Genomic DNA, 22,759 nt, shown 5'->3' with positions numbered 1-22,759 from the left:
AAATATCTGAAAAATTCGAATAAATTGAATAATCCGAAGAGTCTTAAGAATCATTAGACAAGAACAACTTGAAGAGCTTGAAGAAACGAAAAATCATAGGAATCTGAAGTATATGAATAATTGAAGGAATTAGAAAAAACAGAAATATTGAAGACTCTCGAAGAATCGAACGAATTTGATGAAATTGAATAATGGAAAAATGGAAATACGAAGAATTTGTACCATCTGAAGGAATGAAAGAATCTGAATCGGAAGAACCTTATGGATTTGATAGATATCAACAAATTGGGCATCCAAAAAGTATCGGAAGATCGAAAGTTTGAACTGGAAGGAACCAGAATACACTGAAGGAAAAATCTAAAGAGAAGAATTCAAAAAGTGTGAAGAACCATTGATCCTTATGGAAAGAAATTAGGCACGCCGAATTACAACGTACGAGTACTGCGTCCCAGATCCAGATTTCCTAACTTGACTCCACTTGCAACCTTACTTTGGGATCATGTAGAAACATTAGTGTATGTACAATGACTGACTGACTTAAAATACCTTAATTGAACGGAATTAAAACGGACCCTGTAGGTATGCAACAAAGTTACTATAGTCCATCTTACCTTGACTGTACAGTACAGGGAACATACAGCAATGCAATCCTACGGTATAGTCCGGGGAATAGAGACTGAAAATCTCGCAGAAAATGTACTATTTCCTGCAAAAAGAGCTGAAGTAGTACCAATTTTGTTGATTTAGTAGCAGCCGACGGAATATATACCATGCCGCTTGTCAAAACAAGTTTTATGCAGCCACAGAAAAAAGTGCTAGTCAGCGCATAAACCCGATAGATAAAGCGACGGAAAACATATTTTTTGCACGATCGGTTATAGTCGGCTACTTACTAATTCATTTTCAAGGCGGTAAGGTGCACTTACCAACCTAGGGCGGTAAGTGTATCATAGCAACGTGCTTAGCAACCAAGTGACAGTTACAGTAACATGCGACACGTAGGATATGTGTCAAAAATCAAATTATTGTTTATTAATGTGGAAGTTAAATGTACAATTTGCAAGTTACAAAAATTAGTTCGGGAATTAGACAGGCAATTGGAAAACACGGTGTTTACAGATTCTTCACACTCAACAGTCGATAGAGGATTTGAATTAGTACGGTATGAAATAGCAGGTTCTGTTGATGGCAACGAAGATGATGAAGGGTTCCCTGGAGTTCCACATAAAATTTTCTGAGCGGTTTCAATCTTGTTAGTTAATGACTCACCAAGTACGTGTCATCGGGTGCTTCCGTAAGAAATTTATGGAAATCTGCTTTAGAAAAAACGCTAGATTTTTTTGGCTGATACCAAACGTTCTTTCTTTTCAAAAATGCTATCAGCGTACTGTATTTAGAAATATCAACACACCTTCTTAGAAAAATCATATTTTCAACATGGAATAATCACACCATAAGCCATTTCAATCCTTCACTACGTTGAACAAAATATGCTAACACAATTTTTTCACTTATGTCAGTTTGACATTTACTTTCACACCATTTAAGGAAAGAATCATATGCGGCTTCATATCTACTTTTAAATTTTTCGTGAATGATCGATGCGCAGCCAATACTCCATGCACCTTCTATTTCGAAATCTTCTGAATCATTTAGGTATGTTCACTTAGTCTCAACCAAACCACGTTTCGCGCACGTGTTGTTTTGTTTTCAAAAACAGAAACGTAACTGTAGCAACCCACAAAAAATTACTGAACCTATTGTGATGCTACCACATTGATACATTCGAATTTAGTTTATATCAATTATAAATTGATCGTGCAAAAAATAGCGTAAGCACCACGGTCAGTAGGTGCTTAACCGATTTCGGATAATTATCCTCAACCAGTAAAGTACACCTACTGACCTTAATACTTAATATACTATCGTTATCTGGACAATAATTCAGATGAGTGTCAGTTTTCCCTTCAAGAATTGTTAGAGCAAATAGATGGCGACTTCCATTCAGACACCAGGACGGTGAAAAATCGTCTATTAAGAAAATATGGGAATGGCATTGTAATCGCAGAAACATCTAAAAACATTTTAATTATTTGGACACAGGAAGAATGCTTGTGAGTAGTTAAAGAAGCTGCATCGATCATTCTCGACGTTCACAGATTTATACCACAGCGTATTATCCTCCGTCGGACCAATTTTTATGTGACGTGGAAGATGTGATACCCCAGACTTTATTAGAATTTTTCCAAACAGTGCTCATGACTAATAAAAAAGGGTCCCTAAGCAAATTGAGAAAACAATGCATTGCCTTATCGCATGAAGTGATTTCAGCAGCAAGACCTTGTTCATTTATCTCGTCCCTACTTGCAGGAGTGCGTGTGTATTTATATAAAAAATTTGGATCAAGACAATTAATAGACGTTCTATCTACGCTCGGTTCCTCATCCAGCCATCATGAAGCAGTACTACTTGAAATGCCAACTGTACTCCTGTACTCCTGCCCAATCCCAAATGCGTCGAAAGAAGACGCGTTTATTCAATTTCTATTCGATAACGCAGATTTCAACGTAAATACTATTGATGGCCTCAACACGTTCTATGCAATGGGGGGAATTATGCCTATAACTCCAGGAAAGTCTGTAGCATCTGACAAACCATTGAAGCGTCTGAAGAAAATAACTTCATAAGAACTAGTTCGGAAAGCAAACTACTGTTTGTATTGAGGATTTGGAAACGATTTGTCCAACTGGATACGACATTCGACCATCTAGTACTGATATAATTTGCCTGTATGGAAAATCAACCAACTTGTCTATTCCTGGATGGAACGGTTTTATGGAGCAAGCGACTTCAAACAGAGAAAGCGAACGTTCCAAGATTGCTTTCTTCCCGTTCATAAATGCAACGCCGAGCCTCTTAGTACAGGTAGTATTTACTTCACTCCTAGAGGCTAGTAAAAAACGTAAGGAATTAATCAGAAAACTTGCTTTGTGGCAATTGATCAACCTCTATACATTTGATTAAAGCAAAGGAAATTATGCATAGTGGAAAATTTACCGAATTGGAGAATGTTATTGTAAGGCTTGGAAGATTTCACTTATTGATGTCATTCATGGGTACCATTGGAGAAATTATGGCTGGAAGTGGCCTTAAAGAGCGTTTTGCCTGTATTTTTGCTGAGAATAGCAACATGTTGATATGAGGCGAGCTCGTATCTATAGAGATCACGCAGATACTCGTAAAATGAAAAGATTCCCCTTTCCCAATAGCTGACGTCATTATCCCGATCAGCTCTGGTGCAGTAGGCACCCAAAATGTAAATTGCCATAAATCGCAAGAGCTGGGAATAGCCTCAGTTGCCAATATTATCGGGTTACATTTTGGAAATTTGAAGCTGAAGACGAGCAATTAGCTTCCGAACACAATTCTATCAGAGTTGGAGATAAAAAGTGATGATGTGATGATAACGTTGATCCAGAGGATTTGCAAGAATTTTTCAAATTTGAACTGGCTCTTATCCGATGTCTTTATTTTAGGAAAAGGGAATGCGAAAGGGTACAAAGTCGTCTTTGTATGCAGCATTTTCACAGCTACCAGAGGCTGATGTAAAAGAGCTTCCTTCAAATCGTACAGTAGTAGTAGACGGCGGGTTTCTTCTCCACAAAGTTGTTTGGGATAAAAATAGTATACTTATAGTTTTTGTATGAACTTTGTGCAAGATACGCGACCTGCGTTCGAAAACATTACGGAGCGAATGTTTTTTTAATTTTTGACGGCTATCCTACTGATTCTGCTAGTGGTACTAAAGGTGCTGAAAGATCCCGAAGAAACAACGCGAATATTCCAGCTGATTTCATTTTCGATCAATCAACAATCAGTCAAATAATTCAAGAAAAGTTCTTATCCAATGAAAATATCAAACGATGCTTCATCTCACTATTGAAACAACTATTAATACAGCACAATATCTCCGTGAAACAAGCATATGAAGATGCGGATGTACTCATTGTAACGACTGCAATGACACTCTCTAAAACATGTGATGCTGTGGAGATTATGGGAGAGGACTCCCGATATACTTCCGCAAACCTGGAAGGGCCGGTGCACCAGACTAAGTGTTCTCTACATCATCATATAACTACGCTGCGCCCGAAAATTTGCGAATCCTCATCACCTTGTACGGTGGTGAAATGGGAATAACTTTGGAATTGTTACGATTTGAGCTATTCATTGAGGCAGCTACTGGCAGTAGAGTAAATTTGTTTATGCTACCATATACACACGATGCTGCAATGTACCACATTATTCTCCGAAGTTACCAACAGATCCAAGCATGGCTGGGACACTACAAAAGCCCTTTGAACTGGGGTTGGAAAAAAGATAGTAGAGGGCTTGTACCCATTCGTACAACTATAAGGAAGCAGCATCTCAGTCAATTTTAGTATACATTTCGTGCTAGTGCAAGAAAATTTGTTCAAAAACATGTAGTTGTCGGAAAGCGAGGAAAGTGAATCGACAGAATTACTTTTTCTAGAAGCCGATGCAGATATAGCAGCAACGATCTAATGAATTTTTATCATTACTTTATATGAACATGGATAGTAAATATTTTTATTTCATACTATCTAGTAATCGCCGCTTTCCCAGACTGATTTGAGTCTGGTAAATCGTATTTTACCAGACTGAAAATTTTTACCAGACTGGAAATGTTGCCTAGCAACATCAATTGACATCTATCTAAACCTATGTATTAATGTGTCAAACTACTGTCAGATCAAACAAATCAAGTGATCAACTTTTGCTTTCAATTGAACACGTACACGTTCTAATCAAAAATTGTATGGCATTTTAATAGAAAAAAGAGCAGTATGAAATAATAGTATATTATATACCGCGGGACTGAAGTAGTACTTTTAATCCCGAAGGTAAAGTTTATGGCCCGACCGAAGGGAGGGCCATAATTTACCTGAGGGATTAAGACCACTACTTCAGTCGCAAGGTATATACGATATTTTTCGTACTTCCTAAACTGATACACTAAAATCTGTATGGAGTTAGAGAACGCGTTCTTTCAAAAAATCGCTGCATAACAAGTTACCATAGGAACGTTGCGTTGGTATGACAATCCCTATGTTATGGTAACAAAAATAATTTGGAAACTGTCATTGCTAGTGTCATCATTTTGGTGGTAGGGTGTATTTGATATTGATAAAAAGCAGCCAAAGTAGGTAAAGAATTGATACCACCGAAATCCAAACAACTATATGAGCAGCAGTACGATGCATTTAAGAAGTAATGCCGCATACAAAATGTGAAACAACGTACTGAAATTGCCTTGTTAGTAATTTCATCCTTCCGGGATTTTCGTCCAAATTTAATCCCGGCGGGACAAAAAGTGACACTTCAGTACTTGTCATAAAGGAGTGAAGTTGTCACTTTAGTCTCGGAAGTACGAAAAATGTTTTTTTGCACTCCTTCGTTCTAAATCGCGTTTTCCCAATCAAACACGAACGTCGGGAACGTCAATTTTACAATTGACTATCTACTTTCGCGCACTAGTGCCTAAAAATTCAACGAAATTAACTATTTAGTGCGAATCATAAACTAATAAGTAGCATGATGGAAGAGTAAAAGAGAAAATATAAATACACTTTACATCATTCCCTGTAGTACACGGGCAAAAATAAGCTTAAACCAGAAGTTTTTAACAATAAATTGACATTTTAAATTTCTACTTTATCGGCATAGAGGACTTGATTTTTTCAATAGAATTATAATGTCGCAAAAATCTCGCGAAAAGGATTTGAATTTATATAAATTCGATTTAACTAATCCGTGCAAAAAATAGAATACATTTTACGTGCGTGAACAGTATTTGCTTGATTCGCGCGAGATGCGTCGCTCGTGCGCGTTGCACACTCGCGCCGCCAAACTTCGCGCTCATCTTCAAAATAACTGTTCCCGCACTAATAATGTAAATAACTATTTTCACTACTAGCGTCTGATGACATGATTATTAACCTTTTTTCCACTTGTAAAGTAGGCTTTCTCGGCATTTGTTCAAAGTGGTTAATAATTTTTTATTATCAACTAGTAGTCAATAATGAGAACTGTCACGCTGTCACTTTTAGAAAACACAACCCGAAATTTCGCTCAATGAACGTTTAGACAAGTTCTCTAAAACGAATAATTGCCACCATTCGCAATTTCCAGAGAAATTACATACCTAAAATTATCACATTTTGAAAAAATTCGAACGAAATTACTCTTTACAAATCTCAATGACAGAACAAAATACGGCCTGTTTGACTTGTACTTCCACGTACTTGATTGACATGTTAAATTAAGAAACAAACAATTCTGTCCAACCGTTAACTCTCTTATCAATATAATATGTTAATTTAGAGGATTTAGAGTGCTAGTAGTGAAAAAATAGTATATATACCACGGTAGAGAAGTCTATTATTGCCTTCGCACCTTACACCCCTCGGCGCAAGCGCCTCGAGATGTAATCTTGGTGCTCAGGCAATAATAGTGGACTTCTCTACCTTGATATATAATGTACTATTACATTATTTGTATGTTAAATCAGTTAACGTTACTCGTTTCGAAATTCCTGCCTCAGCTACGCTTCGGCAGTAAACATCTCACTCTTTAACGTAAACCTTGATTTACCATACTCATATGTAAATAACTATTTATTTGAAATGTGTATTCCGAAATGTCATGATCTAAGTGTTATCGAGCAATCATCAACTGAGGATTAAACTATTCATTTCAGAGTTAAACTTGAACGTGAGGATTAAAAAATATAATTAATAAGCGCTGATGTACTTGCTAGTAACGCATTAAGCGCCACCAGGGGTTGAAATATTCATCCCTTCCAGTATGGGATGGAGGGGTTAATTAAACTAAAGTGAGACATTTTTTATTTCAAACGTATATTCGAAAGCCGTACAATGCGACAGTGATTCAAATATCACCACTAGGGGTTGAAAGTTGAATTATTATGCATCCCATTTGGTAGGTATGCAAGGTGGGGGAATGTATGACACCATAAGTTAAAGATACTTTTCCATACGACTTTTCAATTTCTCCATAATATAAGCAACTTTGAAGCTCTATATCTTATTAAATAAAAATTACACAAAAAAGAAGTGTATATCAAATTTATGTAAAATTTCATGGTCTACAATTTCTGCTAACAATATATTTTCTTCCTAAAGTGAACCTTTAAAAAGATATGATTAAAAATCAAAAAACCAACCAAATTTCGGAGGCTTTAGGGGTCGTACGGGGGAAGCACAAGGGTTGGTAGGTCGAAAACTTGGATTCTTATCCACCAGATGACTGTTCCAAAAAAAAATGGAACTACTTCTCAATTTGCAAGTTAGAAGTCTATTACCTGGACTAGTATGAATTTTATTGAAAATGACTGAATTTTGAAGTGGGGTTGTGGGGAAAAATGTTACAGCAAAAGGAAATAATACCTCTCTTGCCATTTAAATCGAAAAATTCGGTGTGCTTCGTCATTCCGTTATAAACTTTGCGCATTATTAAGACGTGTTCCAAAACTCAAGACTAGACATACATACGTTGTATTTAATAATAATTCGGCAATTGTTGAAGAAGCGAATAATTAATTAAATTGTGTTATGCTTACAGGTTTGGTTTCAAAATAGAAGAGCGAAATGGAAAAAGCGGAAGAAGACCACAAATGTGTTTCGAACACCAGGAGCACTCTTACCTTCCCACGGCCTTCCTCCCTTTGGCGCAATGGGCGATGGTATTTGTGGATCGGGCATGTTTGGTTCATCCGACTCACGGTGGGGTGTTGCCAGCATGGCAACTGGTAATGTTAACTACGACATCTGTTATTCCCTAAAACCAATCGCGTTTTTTTAAGGATTGGGCCAGCTCAGTCAAGGTGGAGTCTCCATGGGAGGCTTTGGGCAATCCTTAGGACAATTAAACCAAAATTCCGGGCTTAGTGCAGCATTACCTATAACAACAGCGACCGCCAGTACTGTTTACCAAGCACATTACGGACTTAATTCCCTCGGTAGGTAATAATTATTCCCCACAGACGAAAATATAAGTGCTCGTTTATAATATCTACCTTCAACGAGTCGCAGACGTAACTAAAAATCAAACAAACCCAAGCAAGACGTTTACATTTGACACCTTCCCTCGAAAGTAACAACTCAGTGCAGCATTCCACTTACAGTGGCGCGGAATGTAGGGGGGGACAATGAAGGTGCAATTAGCGGTGATTAGAGATGAACTCGTTATCTGCTACCGAAATACGCACCAACGGCTCTAATTACCTACGCATACATCCATGAGCATTAACAAAGTTTACAACGACCACGTTTTGAAAATTATTTAAGTCTACCTTAAATTACCTTTCAAAGATTTTCATTGTACTTCCAAGGAGTGTTTGAGAAATCAGACGACTTTCCTTCAGAACAGTTTGTTTGTTTAACTAAAATCACTACCTGGCCAAATTCTTGCTCCTGAAACTACTAAATATTTTATACCTAAGTATATGAAACGATTTTATCCCGTAGGTAAGTGTGAATGTAAAAATTGTAAAATGTGAAAGTAACACAAAAGGTACAAGCTACGAGCGCACTGAAGATGTAATTGAAGTAAAGGGTTAATTTCTATAAAGGGTAGCAATTGATCACGTGATCATGTGGCTTATGTCAATACTGTCTCTGACCATGCTGTCCGCAATCGCTCTTCCTTCTGACCGAAACAAATCTCGCCAAACCGCATTGCGCTAACGTTTGTTATTTGATCGGAAATTACTTACGATCCATTGCCATTTGTCCGTCCATAGTGTTATTTTTCGTTTAATCTTTGCTACTGTACTAGTTCTGTAGGTATACAGGGTGATTCACGCTTTTTATTTTTAACAGACATACTCGTATTTTACTTATTGCGAGTACAATTATACAAGGTATACCTAATATGTAGGAACTGGTTTTTTTGAAAATAATTCTTTTGTTTCGAAGACACAAAGACACGAATTTGTGGTGTATTCAGATAACGTATGAGCGATTATTTTGTGCAGAGGTACCTATTTGTGGAAAGTTGAGTATCTGCGGAGTCCATTTTTTTAAAGAACAATCTTATTACATCGATCGTTACAAATTACACTAATTGCTTTACACGATGTTCCTATATTATATTACTACCAACATTTTTTTTTTCTTTTGTAATTAGTAAATTACATAACTAAGGGTTTTAAAACTTCCCTTCATTTAACAAAGCGTTGAAATGTTGAACTAGAGTTGTACAGAACAAAATCAATTGACATTTTGCTATCGGCTAGCTAAATCTTTACCAAATGTAACCTTTTTAACGTATTTTCCTCAAAGTGAAAAATCGCTATTGGCGTCCGTCCGTCCGTCACATGTACTCCTTCTACACCACTGAACCGATTTGGACTCATTTGAAAGGGCTTGGTTTTGGTTTTGCGTATGCGCAGTGTCAAAAATTTGGTTTAACGCATGTGCAATGCTAACTTTTTTATTTGCCAACTTCCTTGTTTACGGAATCTAAATGAAATTTAATATATAGGCACTTGGAATACAAGCAAATCTAACACCAGTTTTAATATTTGGTTCTGCGCATGCGCAATGGTAACTTTCTTATTTATGGAAGCAGTTAAATGAAATATCATATGTAGACACTTCGAATAAAGTGCTTGTCTTTGTACATGAATTTTTTACAAATAATAGTGCGATTCACGCTTAAAGTTCGATATGTAAATCATAGTCGTAAATTACACAGCGTTGTTAAATAAGGTACCTAAAGGAATTGCCTTTACCTGCTTCTATTGTTGAAGTACCTAACTTTTAACGAAATTGTTTCTTTCCTCGAAATAGATGTAATAGTTTTCTCCAACCCGGGTCTTTTGCCAGACAGCAACACATTTGACAACGCTACTTCTTATAAGACCAATACCGAACTTCAAGTGTGAATCGCACTATAGGTATATTTTGGTAAAACCTTTTAACGTAATCTAAATTGAAAGTGCCATTTTTTTATGAATTAGAATGGTTTGAATTCTTAAATTTGGCGAATACACATATATTTTATTTATAGTAATTAATGGGCCCATGAATTTGTCAGATTTATAAAAATTCTGAATTAAACTCTATGGCACAAATATATGATTTTAATGACCTTAATTACATGGACGGTCTTATGGACCTTAACTTTCAGGGCAGTGCATATAGTACAACAATCCGACAGCAACTGCAAATCGTGAAATCGAAAAAATGTTCTGGTTTAGGGGTTAGTTTCATTAATAATCAAATGTATGCACTCTCGTAAAGGAGAAAATCGAACAGTTTTTTAGCGCATTTTCCAACGAAGTTGGGTGCGCTATTGCAACCACTTTTTCTGTCCCTCCGTGTGTCCGAGGCCTTAAGTACTCCTACAGTTTTCAAGATATTTAGTTCGTTTTTTGCATTCGGTAGCGTATAGCTCTGGCACATCAATCAAGGAAAATCTTGACGATTAAACTGCGCATGCGTAAATTGCGCAATGGCAGCTTTCCTATTTATAGAAATATATTTTGGAAATTTTAACCATACATGTCTCTAGTAAAGATAAGCATATCGCATATTGTAAATATCATATATGCGCAAGCTGCGCGACCGTCAAATTCCTTATTTTTGGAGATATATTTTTTTTAATTTTATTAACAGATGCTTCTAGGAAAGATAACCGTATCGGGTAGCTGAACCAAAAAAAATGTTGATAATTAAACTGCGCATGGGCATTATGTCCGTTCTGTGACCTTTTGAGAACTACTGATCAATGCATGGAAAATGCGCTAAAGTTGCTCGCCTTAAGGCGAAAACCTTTTTACTTTTTTTTTAAATTAATTAAATCTAGATGTAACAGGAGAGTGTTTCAATTCACCGTATTTCTTAAATGTGATAACCAAATCAGTCACTGTTATTTTACCTTGACCAGGGCAAAGTTAATTCAGTTTCACTTCGTAATTTAATACACAACGAATGGGAAAAATGTGTTTTTTCACTACTAGCGTCTGATGACATGATTATTAACCTTTTTTCCACTTGTAAAGTAGCCTTTCTCGGCATTTGTTCAAAGTGGTTAATAATGTGGACATTATTAACTAGTAGTCAATAATGAGAACTGTCACGCTGTCACTTTTAGAAAACACAACCCGAAATTTCGCTCAATAAACGTTTAGACAAGTTCTCTAAAGTGAATAATTGCCACCATCCGCCATTTCCAGAGAAATTGCATACCTAAAATTACCACATTTTGAAAAAATTCGAACGAAATTACTCTTTGAAAGTATCTCAATGACAGAACAAAATACGGCCTGTTTGACTTGTACTTCCACGCACTTGATTGACATGTTAAATTAAGAAACAAAAAATTCTGTCCAACTGTTCACTTTCTTATCAATATAATATGTTAATTTAGAGGACTTCAAGTGCTAGTAGTGAAAAAAATAGTATATATACCACGGTAGAGAAGTCTATTATTGCCTGAGCACCAAGATTACATCTCGAGGCGCTCGAGATGTAATCTTGGTGCTCAGGCAATAATACTGTACTTCTCTACCTTGATATATAATGTACTATTAACGTTCCGCACGATATATTAAGAGACTTCTTTACTTGAAATATTCTTTGTCGCCCAAACAGTTGTTATTTATGAATTTTGTAGTTGCATACGTGTTTAATTTCCTTCCCGGCGTTCGAATGTCTATCCACTAAATGTTCACCAATAAAATTCTTTGCTTTTAACTAACACTGGGTTATCAATGATAACCCGAACGCAAAAAAATTTCAAGCCCGAAAATTCAGCTTACTTCTGGTAGCTAGTGTGATGCCAAGAGCATAATTAATTTTTTTTTAATCGGACTAATCTCTCCTTAGTTTCTTCGTAAAATTTTGAACGCCCACAATGGCGGATTAATTTTTAAAATGGCGATATCTAATTTTTCATTGGTTAGTTCCTTTTTCGTTACCAATCCTAGACGTTTTCCAAAACCCACGCAATCCCAAGAAACGTACACTCTGCGCTACAAACTTATCTCGTGACTAACTCACTAATGTAATGTTACATCCCTAATAAAAGTCTGCAAACCTATCCCTACCCCCACTATCTAGTCGCCAAAAACAATTAAATCTCATTGTAAACCCCTGCGTAACAATGACACATATTTAGTTAACTCCAATCATCTAGATAAATTCTTTACATTATTACGGCCAAGATTTGTTTTGGAAAATACTACAAAACCTTGATACCATCAACAACTATAACAATTCTACTTTACACATTTCTGCGAAACATAGTGGTTTACAAACTATTTCAACCAACGGCCTCTTTGAAATCGTTGACTGTAAAAATGAAAATTAAAAAGTGCAAAAAAATGGTTTCGGGAGAGTATTTGAAGGGTATTAAGAAAGGCACTAGGTAAAATACAAGGCAGGTGTTTGTGGTTTGTGGTTACGAGTGGAACTTTGTTGGCAACAAAACGAATCCTGAAAATAATAAAATTCGAAATAAAAGTATAAAGTAAGTTTGTTTGTTCTTAACCAACTCTTAGACTGCTTAAAATGCATCAGAAAACCGCCTAAGTTTCGCTGACTGGTCTATGGCTATAGAATTCTGTTGTCTCACCGTCTTTATGCCCTCCCCAAATTGTATAAACCAGGTATCCTTATGACCCCACTTCTCTTACTTTAACCACTTCAGACAATTCTGTTGACATTGTCAACTTATTTACCAGTGTCCCCTCTAAAGATTGCCTAGACATCATCACCGATAAACCTTCACATTCTACGCTTTCTGGGAATGTGGGATCCTCATCTTTTACAACTGAAATTGTTTATTAGCAAAACTCTAGTTATTCCCAAATTACCGGTCTCCATATGAGCAACAACTTTTCCCCGTTATTTCTAAACAGTTAGAATTTCAGTTGGTCAATTATAATATTATAAAGTCCCATTCCATTTTTTATAAACATTATATTGAAGCAACAAGGCAACATAACCACCCTAAATGATTGTTCCAATATCATTCCAATCCTGACATCCCCACTTTAATCTTAAATTCACAATAAGGATCGAAACTTTCAATAAATCCCTGCATTTTCTAGACTTAACACTCCTTCGTCTAAAATCAGTGCCTATAGAAAACCTATAGGTTGTCCCCTTCGATGCCATTCGTCCCTTAACACACAAATTATCCTCCTTCTGATTCATTTTCCACACACAATTTCCAAGGCCAATAAATATGCGATCAATTTGATAACCAATCTCATCCAGAAATGTGCACCTAACACCATCACCGTTCCCAAATCACTTTTGCGCCCTTAACCTTACCTGATTTTCAATTTCTTCTGCAATCTACTGCGTAAACAGCACATCCCCACTTCCTCTTCGTCTCCCCGCAGGGTCGGCTCGGTCTACGTCCACACTACAGATACTGCTGACGTAGGTCAAAGTATACTATACCCATTATAATGAACAAATAAAGTCCCTTAAAACCAATAATATTTACCAAAATGACATGTATAGTTACGGTCTGTATACTTCTTTAATTTTGATTATTTAATTGTCTCTCAGACTACGTTAAAGTTTGCTGAATTTTTTTCTAACAATAGTTGTTGTACTACTAAATCTCTAAAATGTTGTCTACTCTTAAGTAGACGGAGTTAGAGCAGACGGTGTTCTACCAACTGTATTCACAATGCTCTCCGAATCCAAACTCGAACTGGAATGCTCATGGATACAGCATCTAACTCACTACACAAAGCTCATTTCCAAACAAAGACACGTTCTTCTCAGGGAAGAGATTGCTTACGGAGCATTCATACTTTACAAAACCTCTAGTGAGTGTTTCAGAATATTAACAATACCAGAATAATTTTTAATGATCAGAAAATATTTCAAAAATTATGATTAACCTTTGACAATTATACTTGAAACGGGTTCATTCAAACCTAAGAATCTCGGCCAGAGAACTATTGTGAAGAACGTTTAAAAATATTTAAAACGTGAGGAATTTTTTTAATAATTTACAAACCTTTGAAACCTATTCCAAACACCCCAATTTTTATAGATCTTTCAGAAAACACTTCTGGAAAAGCAAAACAAACGTTTAAAAAAAACCTATAAACGTAGTAAAAATTATATATTATCCACTATACAATTACAAGTATCCATGCCGGAATCTGGATTTGAACCAGGACCGTTAGTACCTCAGTCGAGTTTCCATGCCACTGTACCACACAGACTGGCATCTATGAAAAAATCTGAAGAATTACAGACCTCTGAACTAAATTTGAACAATTTTTGAAAAGAAAAGATTTTGCCAAGAATCCATAAAAAAATTTAATTGTTAGTGTTTCAGACCATTTTTTAAAAAAAGAATTGATTTATATGTAAGGAGAAAAAAAACATTAACCACACTTTTGAGAATTTCTTTGAAAATAATACTCTAAATAATCTAATAATACACTAAAATCTTTCAAAATCATTCTAAAAATAATTTCAGAGAACATCTAAACAATATTTGGCAGAACCATTGGAACCTCCCCGAAATAGCTCCTCAAAAATCTGTGAAAAAACTCCAGAGAATATTTAGTAAAAATCTCTGAAGCATGATACAGAATGCAACAATCTTTGCCAATAATTAAAATATACTTAACACCCCTAGCAACACAATTCCGTATAAAAGCGTTTATTGTAGACTAAACCCTACGTATATAATACGCATAAATGTCCAGCGGATATTGCTGTATTCTTGTAGGAATATTATGCGTTTATTATTTCCCATAATATACGATTTATGCGTATATGAAAGTGGTGTTATGTACGTATTATCAGCGTAGAACGCGAACTGTATACGGTTTATATTTATGAATAAAAATCGTATTTTAAATATAAAATTCACTCTACACAAAAACGTAACACCACCAATACTGATTTTCTCCCATCGTCAAAGCGCTTTATAAACGTAAACGTAAGTGTGTTTACTGGGCAGGTACTGAATAACTCAAAAACTCTGAAAGTACAAATCGTATAAATGATTCGGTAAAAAATAACACCAAATGAGTGCAGTGAATATTAAACCACTGATTGTAAAGTGGCAACTTTTGTTTGATAATTACAATCCAATCATGCGTGGCACGTTTCTGCTTGCAGGTGATTCCATGATGAGTTACTGCAATAACACCAGCGGAGGTAATGGAAGTGGCGGGGGAGGGTCGTCTCCTCAAAATCCCTGCTCGGCCGCTGCTACCCCACCGGGCGCGTCGGCGACAACACCCAACGATCCAGAGGATGACATTTGGAGAGGGCATAGTATAGCAGCACTACGACGAAGAGCGTCCGAAATTAATGCAGCCATACCTTCTTACTTACAAATTAACTACGACACACACAATAACGCATCTGTATATTAATTTAAAAAATAATTGGTTTCGTTCACTTAATTAGTACAAATGTTTAAACAGTTTCGTCTACCCTACCAAAAATCATACCACCTTAAACGTAGTAGGAAAAACTAGAACTAAGTTTCAGTAATTTTTAACCTGTAGTTGTGGACATCTTGTATGTATACGATGTAAAATAATTTCTGTACAAAGAGGGATCGTAAAATAAGTGTTTTCTAGTGGAAGTACTTAAGATATTGTTGTGAATTTATGTTAACAACAAAGGATAAACGGAAATTTGTATTTTTACGTATTTAAATCATAAGTAACAGTATACGCTTTTTTACAAATAGATTATTATATTATAGTAAAACAAAAAGTATAAATTTCTCGTTTTCCTTTTAATTTCTTTGAACTCGCATACAAAAAAATAAATTATTTGTATGTGTACGGTCTTGACTTTCGTAGTACCTTTCGTTTTCGTTATTTGTAAATACAATTACAGTCGACAAGTATAGTATCTTATAGTTATGGGTAAAATAAATTTTAATTATATACGTATTTGGTTTGTATATTTGTGGAGAAATAATAAAGAAATTTTTTCAGGCAACTTATCTACCCTGCCCGTATAGAATCTGCAATAGGGGTGACATCTAAATAAGGGTGGTTAAACTATAAAAGCCACTGAGAAACCGTAGAGAAAGCACCCTCTATCGAAACCCAAAACAATATCTTATCATGAGATGGGGTTGTATACGCGTTTACTTCACAGATAGTAATCTTTTTAAGTGGTTATGGATTTTTGCCAGATGTTTCAAATGTAATCCTCCGAATAGCGTACAATTTAATTATTCACAGTAATACAGTAAGTACAGAAAAAGAATTGACAGTCTGCGGGGTACTTTTTAGTCAAATATCAAACAAAGTAAGCGAATTTGGTAACCATATTATTTAAGACGCTTAATTTTTAAAGTACACTCACACCTTTAAGCTTTGCCTGAAGACGACAGATGCCGAAACATATTGTAAACTTTAATTAATTAAAGGTATGGGTACTGGTTTTGTGTTTTCGTCAATTTTGATTGCTTATATAGCATAGAATTAATCTTCTAGAAAAATCTAGAAAACTTTGAAGGCATATCGTATTTCACACAAAGAATGCCTCACATCTGGTTTCATGCCTAGCAATTTATCGACTTGATGGCGCCTTGATATCGTTCTAGGAAAAGCACACTGTCTCTTTCTTCATCTTGCAACATGAACGACGGCTGTATCGGATTTCGGATACCGTCCTAGGTGACTCTAGTTCTATCACGTTACCTCAACGGCTTTGTACATGTTCCATTTTTAAGAGGAAGCAATTAAAGGACGATTGTAGGGAACCTCTGGGGCTGAAACAGCCGACCAATATTTCTATGGGGGTATCGTGAAACGCTACCTCCAGCATATTGCGCATGATGCGCGAGTGTAACTTGTCAGACCACATCCGAGCTTCGGAATTGTCAGCGACCAAACCGGATGTTGAACTAGACGATAATACCCCGGGACATTTTGACTTCCTTGGCTACACTGGCGCCTTTAAATAATTAGGCTCCTCACGGGCAACATTGAAGCGTGCTTTCAGAGTGCCATGAGTTCTGCGAAAGTGGAGTATTGTGGTTTAGCTTGCATCACATGTGATCCTTTTGGATGCTCCTCGGGATCATAGTATCCCACGTATAGATTCAACCGATTAATATAATACACTACTACTGCAGGGTATTGGAGCCATTTATCTCTTGGCGACGCTTGCGGTCCTTCCCAAGCTCTTTGCAAGTTCGGAAACCGCCTGCGTCGTCCCTGGGGGCGATACAGCCATAGCAGATCTCTGAGATGATAATCACAAGCATGGGCCTTCACGTAGTACTGTACATCATTATATCGCTAGTCAACGGCAAATTAGGGCGAACATTACCATGAATGGCATCTAATTTCTGACGCAGGTTTTCAACGTGCTCGTTTCCCACAGTTCCTTCTTGACCAGCTCTGATCTTGCAAATGCCCAATAGTTGGCACACGCTTTGGATCAAGATGTTCTCAGGGTGTAGTTCCATGACTTCGAATTTACAAAAAAGTTTTTTTTACCGGAACATCTGCAACAGTTGTCGCTTCTTGATTTGGTGTTGCATATTCACTACTATTCATTTGCTGAAATAGTTCACGTGGATGGTTATAACCGGGACATAACTTACTCGCTGCTTGTCATTCACTTAGGTACTGTAGTTTTCCCTGCACTGCAATTTCTTCTTATATGTTCGTTTGTGCCACAGCTTCCACATTGCAGGCCTTGGCGTTTCTACCAGTTCTGCATTAATCGTTTTATTATTTCTGTTGCTGTTGCTGGTGTAATGCTGTACCACAAGATGTTTTCGTTGCATCAGCCTCATACTGTAGGGCAGGGGCCAAAGTCTTTTTCAATTTCCCGTGTCGTGAAGTTTCAAAGCTTGTTACTTTTCCACGTTGCGATGAACGTCTGCACCACCAGTTGTCCCTTCTAGTCCCGGCGGTAGCACTTCGAGTATCTTTTTCGAGGTACCAAGGACTTATTCTATGTTTTCACTCAATGGATCTGAATTTCAAGGGTATCGGACCGAATTCCTGGTCAGTTTTTTGTTACTAACAATTTAAGTTGCAAAATTAAGTTTTTTCGCGTTTTCGACCAGAGTATAGCTCAAATTTGTTCTCAAAATGCGATTTTATGGAGAAAATACCCTAAAAACATGTGCTACATAATATATATTTCTCGATTAGTTATTGTTTTCAGCGAACTATAAGAATAAAGCCAATTTTTGGTGCATTTTCTATGGATTAATACACTCCATTAGTATACGACCAACCAGCTTGGTGATTGTTTCAAATTGTAACCAATCAGATGATTTTTTAAGTTATTAAGCGCTAGGTAGTTTTTTATCGACCATAAAAATGCCTGCAGGAATGCGTAAAATATATGATATGGTTGTGAAATTTACTGTTTTTTATTAATCTCCCTAAAATTTTTTAAATCAGGATAATTTTATTTTTAATTCACTTAAATTTTGTTGCATCCTGGAAAAAAAACTCTCGATCAAAAGCATATGATAAGATTTTATTAATTCTCTGTATGGGGAAATTATTATTCGTTGTTACGTTGAATAAAGCACATGCAGTTTTGCGAAATTTTGGTCTGTGATTGAGAAGCACGAAACCACCACAAAAATTACACTTTTGATGTCTAGTTTTTTCTTCTCTCATGAATTACTCTCATGAATTACTTCCTAAGAGGATCTTCTGACAAGGGCAATTTTGTCGATGAAGAACTCAATTTTCAATTAAATAAGAGGTAGAATGAGACTAACATATTTTTTATTATGATTATCTTGTTGGCGATTGATTTCGACAAATTGTCATTATCAGACAACAACAACGTCAATACAAATTAGGATGGAACGTGGATGAAAAACATACTTTTTATGCAAGGTTAATATCTTCTAAGTATGATGGCCATGTTCCTTAAAATTTCTGTAATTAACCCGATTTCATTAGCAAAAAGTCGAAGCTTTGATTTAATACACAATCCTGACAATTTTTAAAGTTTTTTCTGCAAACCACCCACCCTATTCCGTCATTTCGTCTATTTCATTCTTTTTTTAGTGGTGGTTTCCGTTATAACCCTTCACAGTCACAGTACACGCAATCATTCTGAACGACATGAGAAAAGAGCACAAGTAGGTACTGTAACGGAAATGCTCCAGACATGACGTCGCCTTTGGCGCTCTGGAATTTTCTACGCGCGCGATTATTCGAGAATGTACTAGACTTACATTGCTTGCGTGTATAAATGGTTGCGGACCGAACATCGCGGCGTTAGTCTACTATCGAACGAGATCGAGTACGGACGAAACATAGAGCGCGAAAAGCTGATATAAATTTCGAAGTGTGTGATATAAATAATCGATATAAATTGTACGGATTTTATAGTGTTTTAGTTTTGTTTAATAAATATTGATATAAATCGAACCCGAATTTATAAATAACGTTACAGTACCTAAAATTAATAGAAAAAATTTCGTTTCTATTGGTTCTGAAGCTAAAATCAACTAGAAGGTTAATTACCTATATTTCTGAATAATGCCTCAATACTTTTTTTCCAAAAAACTTGCTACCTCGGCTCGGGACGGTAGTGCAAATAATGTTGGCACAGAGCCTTTCAGTATTCGTATAACAAAATTAGATCAATATTGCAGTATTAGATAGTCCTAAAGCGTACTCTTAATACTTATTTGTCAATCCAAAATAATATCTTAAAAATCTATCTATGCAAGCCCTTAAGGTGAGAATACGGACGCGTATTTCAGCGCGGAATTAGTTACATTCATTATACGTGAATTTAATTGTACTGCTAGTTTTTACTGTACGTCTGCTGAATATTTTCCAGCTGATTTAATTCAGGGTCGGAAGATTAGTTAACGAGGTAATATCTTTGATTATTAATTTAGTAATATAATTGAGAAATAAAATATGCTTTATATTCTTGCATTCAAATCTTTGTACAGGATTGCCCTCTAGTAGATAGTACATATATCAACCATTCTCTTTTACAGAATTCAATTTTGCGTATAAATAACAGTACTTATTCCGTTTGTGTTCGTGAAGCTTACTTCAACAAAAGATTATTAGGTGGCGCAAGTTACATTAAAAGCAAATAAGGTTCGAATTAATACGCCACTACTTCCATCAGGTGCCGCATTAATTCTCAATTCCGTTATTTGTGTCAAGGCATCAAAGCTCGTAAAGCTTTATCAAAATATTTACTTTTTTCTTCTTCTAAATTTCGTGTTGTTAGATGAAATTGAGAATGTGTTATGAGTAGGAGTACAGTATAGTCCGACTACTAATCTAATTTCATTAAATTATGAGGTGTTGATGATCGTTACAATGCTTAAATTGTTTACTGGTAGGGCATTTATGGTACCTATCGAATTAGTAAACTGTTTTAGAACCCGCGATGTTTTGCATTTCTCCAACCTTAGAAGTTTCTCAATGGTTTTCTAAAATTCATACACACTTTTAGTGTTACTTTCCACAATCTTGTAGAAAAAAAATTGATTATATTATTAAGGGGCAGAGTAAAGCGATGCAAGCTTTATAGGGGAGTCGATGGTGTCCGTCTCTCCGTGAACACGATAAACTATCAAACGATTTGGTTCAAACTTTGTAGTTGACCTATATGCCACAAGTAAAAAGTCTATTGAAAATGGGTCAAATCCAATGACCCCTTGGGGTCACGCTTTTTTGTCTCTGCCAAACGCTTGAACTTATTCATTTCAAACTTTGCACAGTTGACCTATATGCCATATGTAGTAAGCCTGTTGAAAATGGGACAAATCCAACGACCCCGCAAGGTCACGTCTCTCTGTCTCTGACAAACGCTTGAACTTATTCGGTTCAAACTTTGCACAGTTAACATATATACCACATGTAACAAGCCAATTGAAAATGGGTTAAATGACCCCGTAGGGTCACACCGAGGTGCTCTGCCGCTTTTTTTAGATGCCCGAAGGGTTTATTTCATTTTGATGTAATGAACAGATATCTAAACAGAGCTTCGTGCTTCAAATATTCTTGTACAGCAAATATCCAATGGACACAATTCTCTCGACCCCTCAAATACTATATTTTCTTATCTTACTTTATAAATTATTAACTTCAGGAATAGCTTTCAGCTTTCGGATTAATTGATGCAGGAATAACACGATAGTATGAATATAACGCCGAAAACCACCCGACCTTCTTCTGTTTCTTCGCATAAAGCGGAAATTATAAACACATCTTCCCCATCGGAGGACACAGTTGTTAAATGAAGATTAGGATAACAGATGACAGAGTGCCGCTCCGCTATTTAAATAGAGCTTATTGAAGTTGTAGACCCTTGGGGTACGCCGGATGTGGTTATATGACACGCACTATTCCTAATAATAGTAAACTAAACAAATATAGAAAACGAGCTCCTGGGTATGGCTATAGCATGTGCAAAACCAAATTTTAAACCTGATGTTAGTTTTGCTTTTATTTAAAGTGGTTATGTATCAAATTTCATTTAAATCCCTCCATAAATAAGAAAATTTTGCAACTGGCGGTAAATTTGCTTTTATTCCAAGTGTACTTTCATAAATAAAAAAGGTTGCAATTCGGCTTATAAATGGTCGAGATGCGAAAAGCGCACTGTGAATGTTGATCGATTAGGCTCAATTTTTGGAATTGCGTTTTATATGGCATAAGCTATACGTATATTGAATTTCATGCAATTCGGTTCATAACTCACGGAGATGTCAAAAGGGCCTTCCTTATTTTTTGGGCTACATTGCCAATTCACGAACTCCGATCTACAAATTTGATAAAGAATCCACCTACTAAATTTTATCTTAATCGGTCCATTCGTTATCGAGATATCCTGCTAACGGACGGATAGACGGACAGACACCGCAAAATTATAAACTCGCTAGGAGCTCGTTAATAATGTACGTGGCGGTTTATTTGTTCAAAAATTATTTCTGTGCAATTCTATACAAAATACGTCAGATTACTTACTGTTTACTCCTGAGTCCTGAGCCACAGAACGATGTTGATGTTTCCGAATTAGTACTTTACATTAATCGAATCGATACAGTATATAATTGCATATACCTATTTTTTTTAAATTGCATAACATTCATATTAGGTGGCAATTGTAAATTTTAGACGACAAACCAGATTTTAGAACAATAAACTCTTGCAACCTTCTCGCAGTAGACCTCTATCTTCAGTCCTTGCCTCAACCGATCCTCCTGATCTTCGGTCGTCCTGAATTAACCCTCGACCCGATGGAAATTGTTCCGACCAAAATTTTGCTTGAAAACCATTATAGTACCGTACACCTGGGTCAGTCATTCATGGATAACTTTCGCAACACTTCCCTCTTTAGTGAGGAACATAATAACCACACGGCCGACGCTCTAAGTTAAGTTCATTCATTTTCAGATACAAAAAATACTGACAAAACTGTCCAGTGAGTCGTATCATTGAATAAAATAGTGTTTTTATTCAATGGTCGTATACAGAATAAAAAAGTCATCCAATAATTTGTTGCCCGACTAGAAATTAGTATTAATTGTCGAAAGAAATTTAATGCAATAAGTTTCAACGAGGCGTACATAGTCCCAGAAGTAATTTAGCACTTTTGTAAGTTTCTAACTTAATCGACTGTAGTCTTCCATTAATATGTTTTTTTGTAATGTACGGTAAACCTAATTGACCGCGAAA

At 36.1% G+C, this 22,759-nt stretch overlaps 1 protein-coding gene across 3 annotated transcripts in view; it reads left to right on the top strand.

Moving 5' to 3' along the window:
• LOC116158636 (homeobox protein orthopedia-like) overlaps nt 1-15,954 on the top strand; it is a 65,180-nt gene extending 49,226 nt beyond the window's left edge. For all 3 annotated transcript variants that reach the window (XM_031471454.1, XM_031471455.1, XM_031471453.1), the window contains exons 3-5: nt 7,666-7,852; nt 7,907-8,062; nt 15,213-15,954. In XM_031471454.1, coding sequence (XP_031327314.1) covers nt 7,666-7,852; nt 7,907-8,062; nt 15,213-15,472 — 603 coding nt within the window. In that variant the 3' untranslated portion in view covers nt 15,473-15,954. The remainder of the gene's footprint in view (nt 1-7,665; nt 7,853-7,906; nt 8,063-15,212) is intronic.
• Nucleotides 15,955-22,759: the final 6,805 nt, after the last annotated feature.

This window comes from Photinus pyralis, unplaced genomic scaffold, assembly GCF_008802855.1.
Source record: "Photinus pyralis isolate 1611_PpyrPB1 unplaced genomic scaffold, Ppyr1.3 Ppyr1.4_LG1, whole genome shotgun sequence".
In the NCBI taxonomy this organism is placed as follows: domain Eukaryota; kingdom Metazoa; phylum Arthropoda; class Insecta; order Coleoptera; family Lampyridae; genus Photinus; species Photinus pyralis.
Note: the sequence above shows the minus strand (reverse complement) of the source record. Positions and strands in the feature narration are given on the sequence as shown.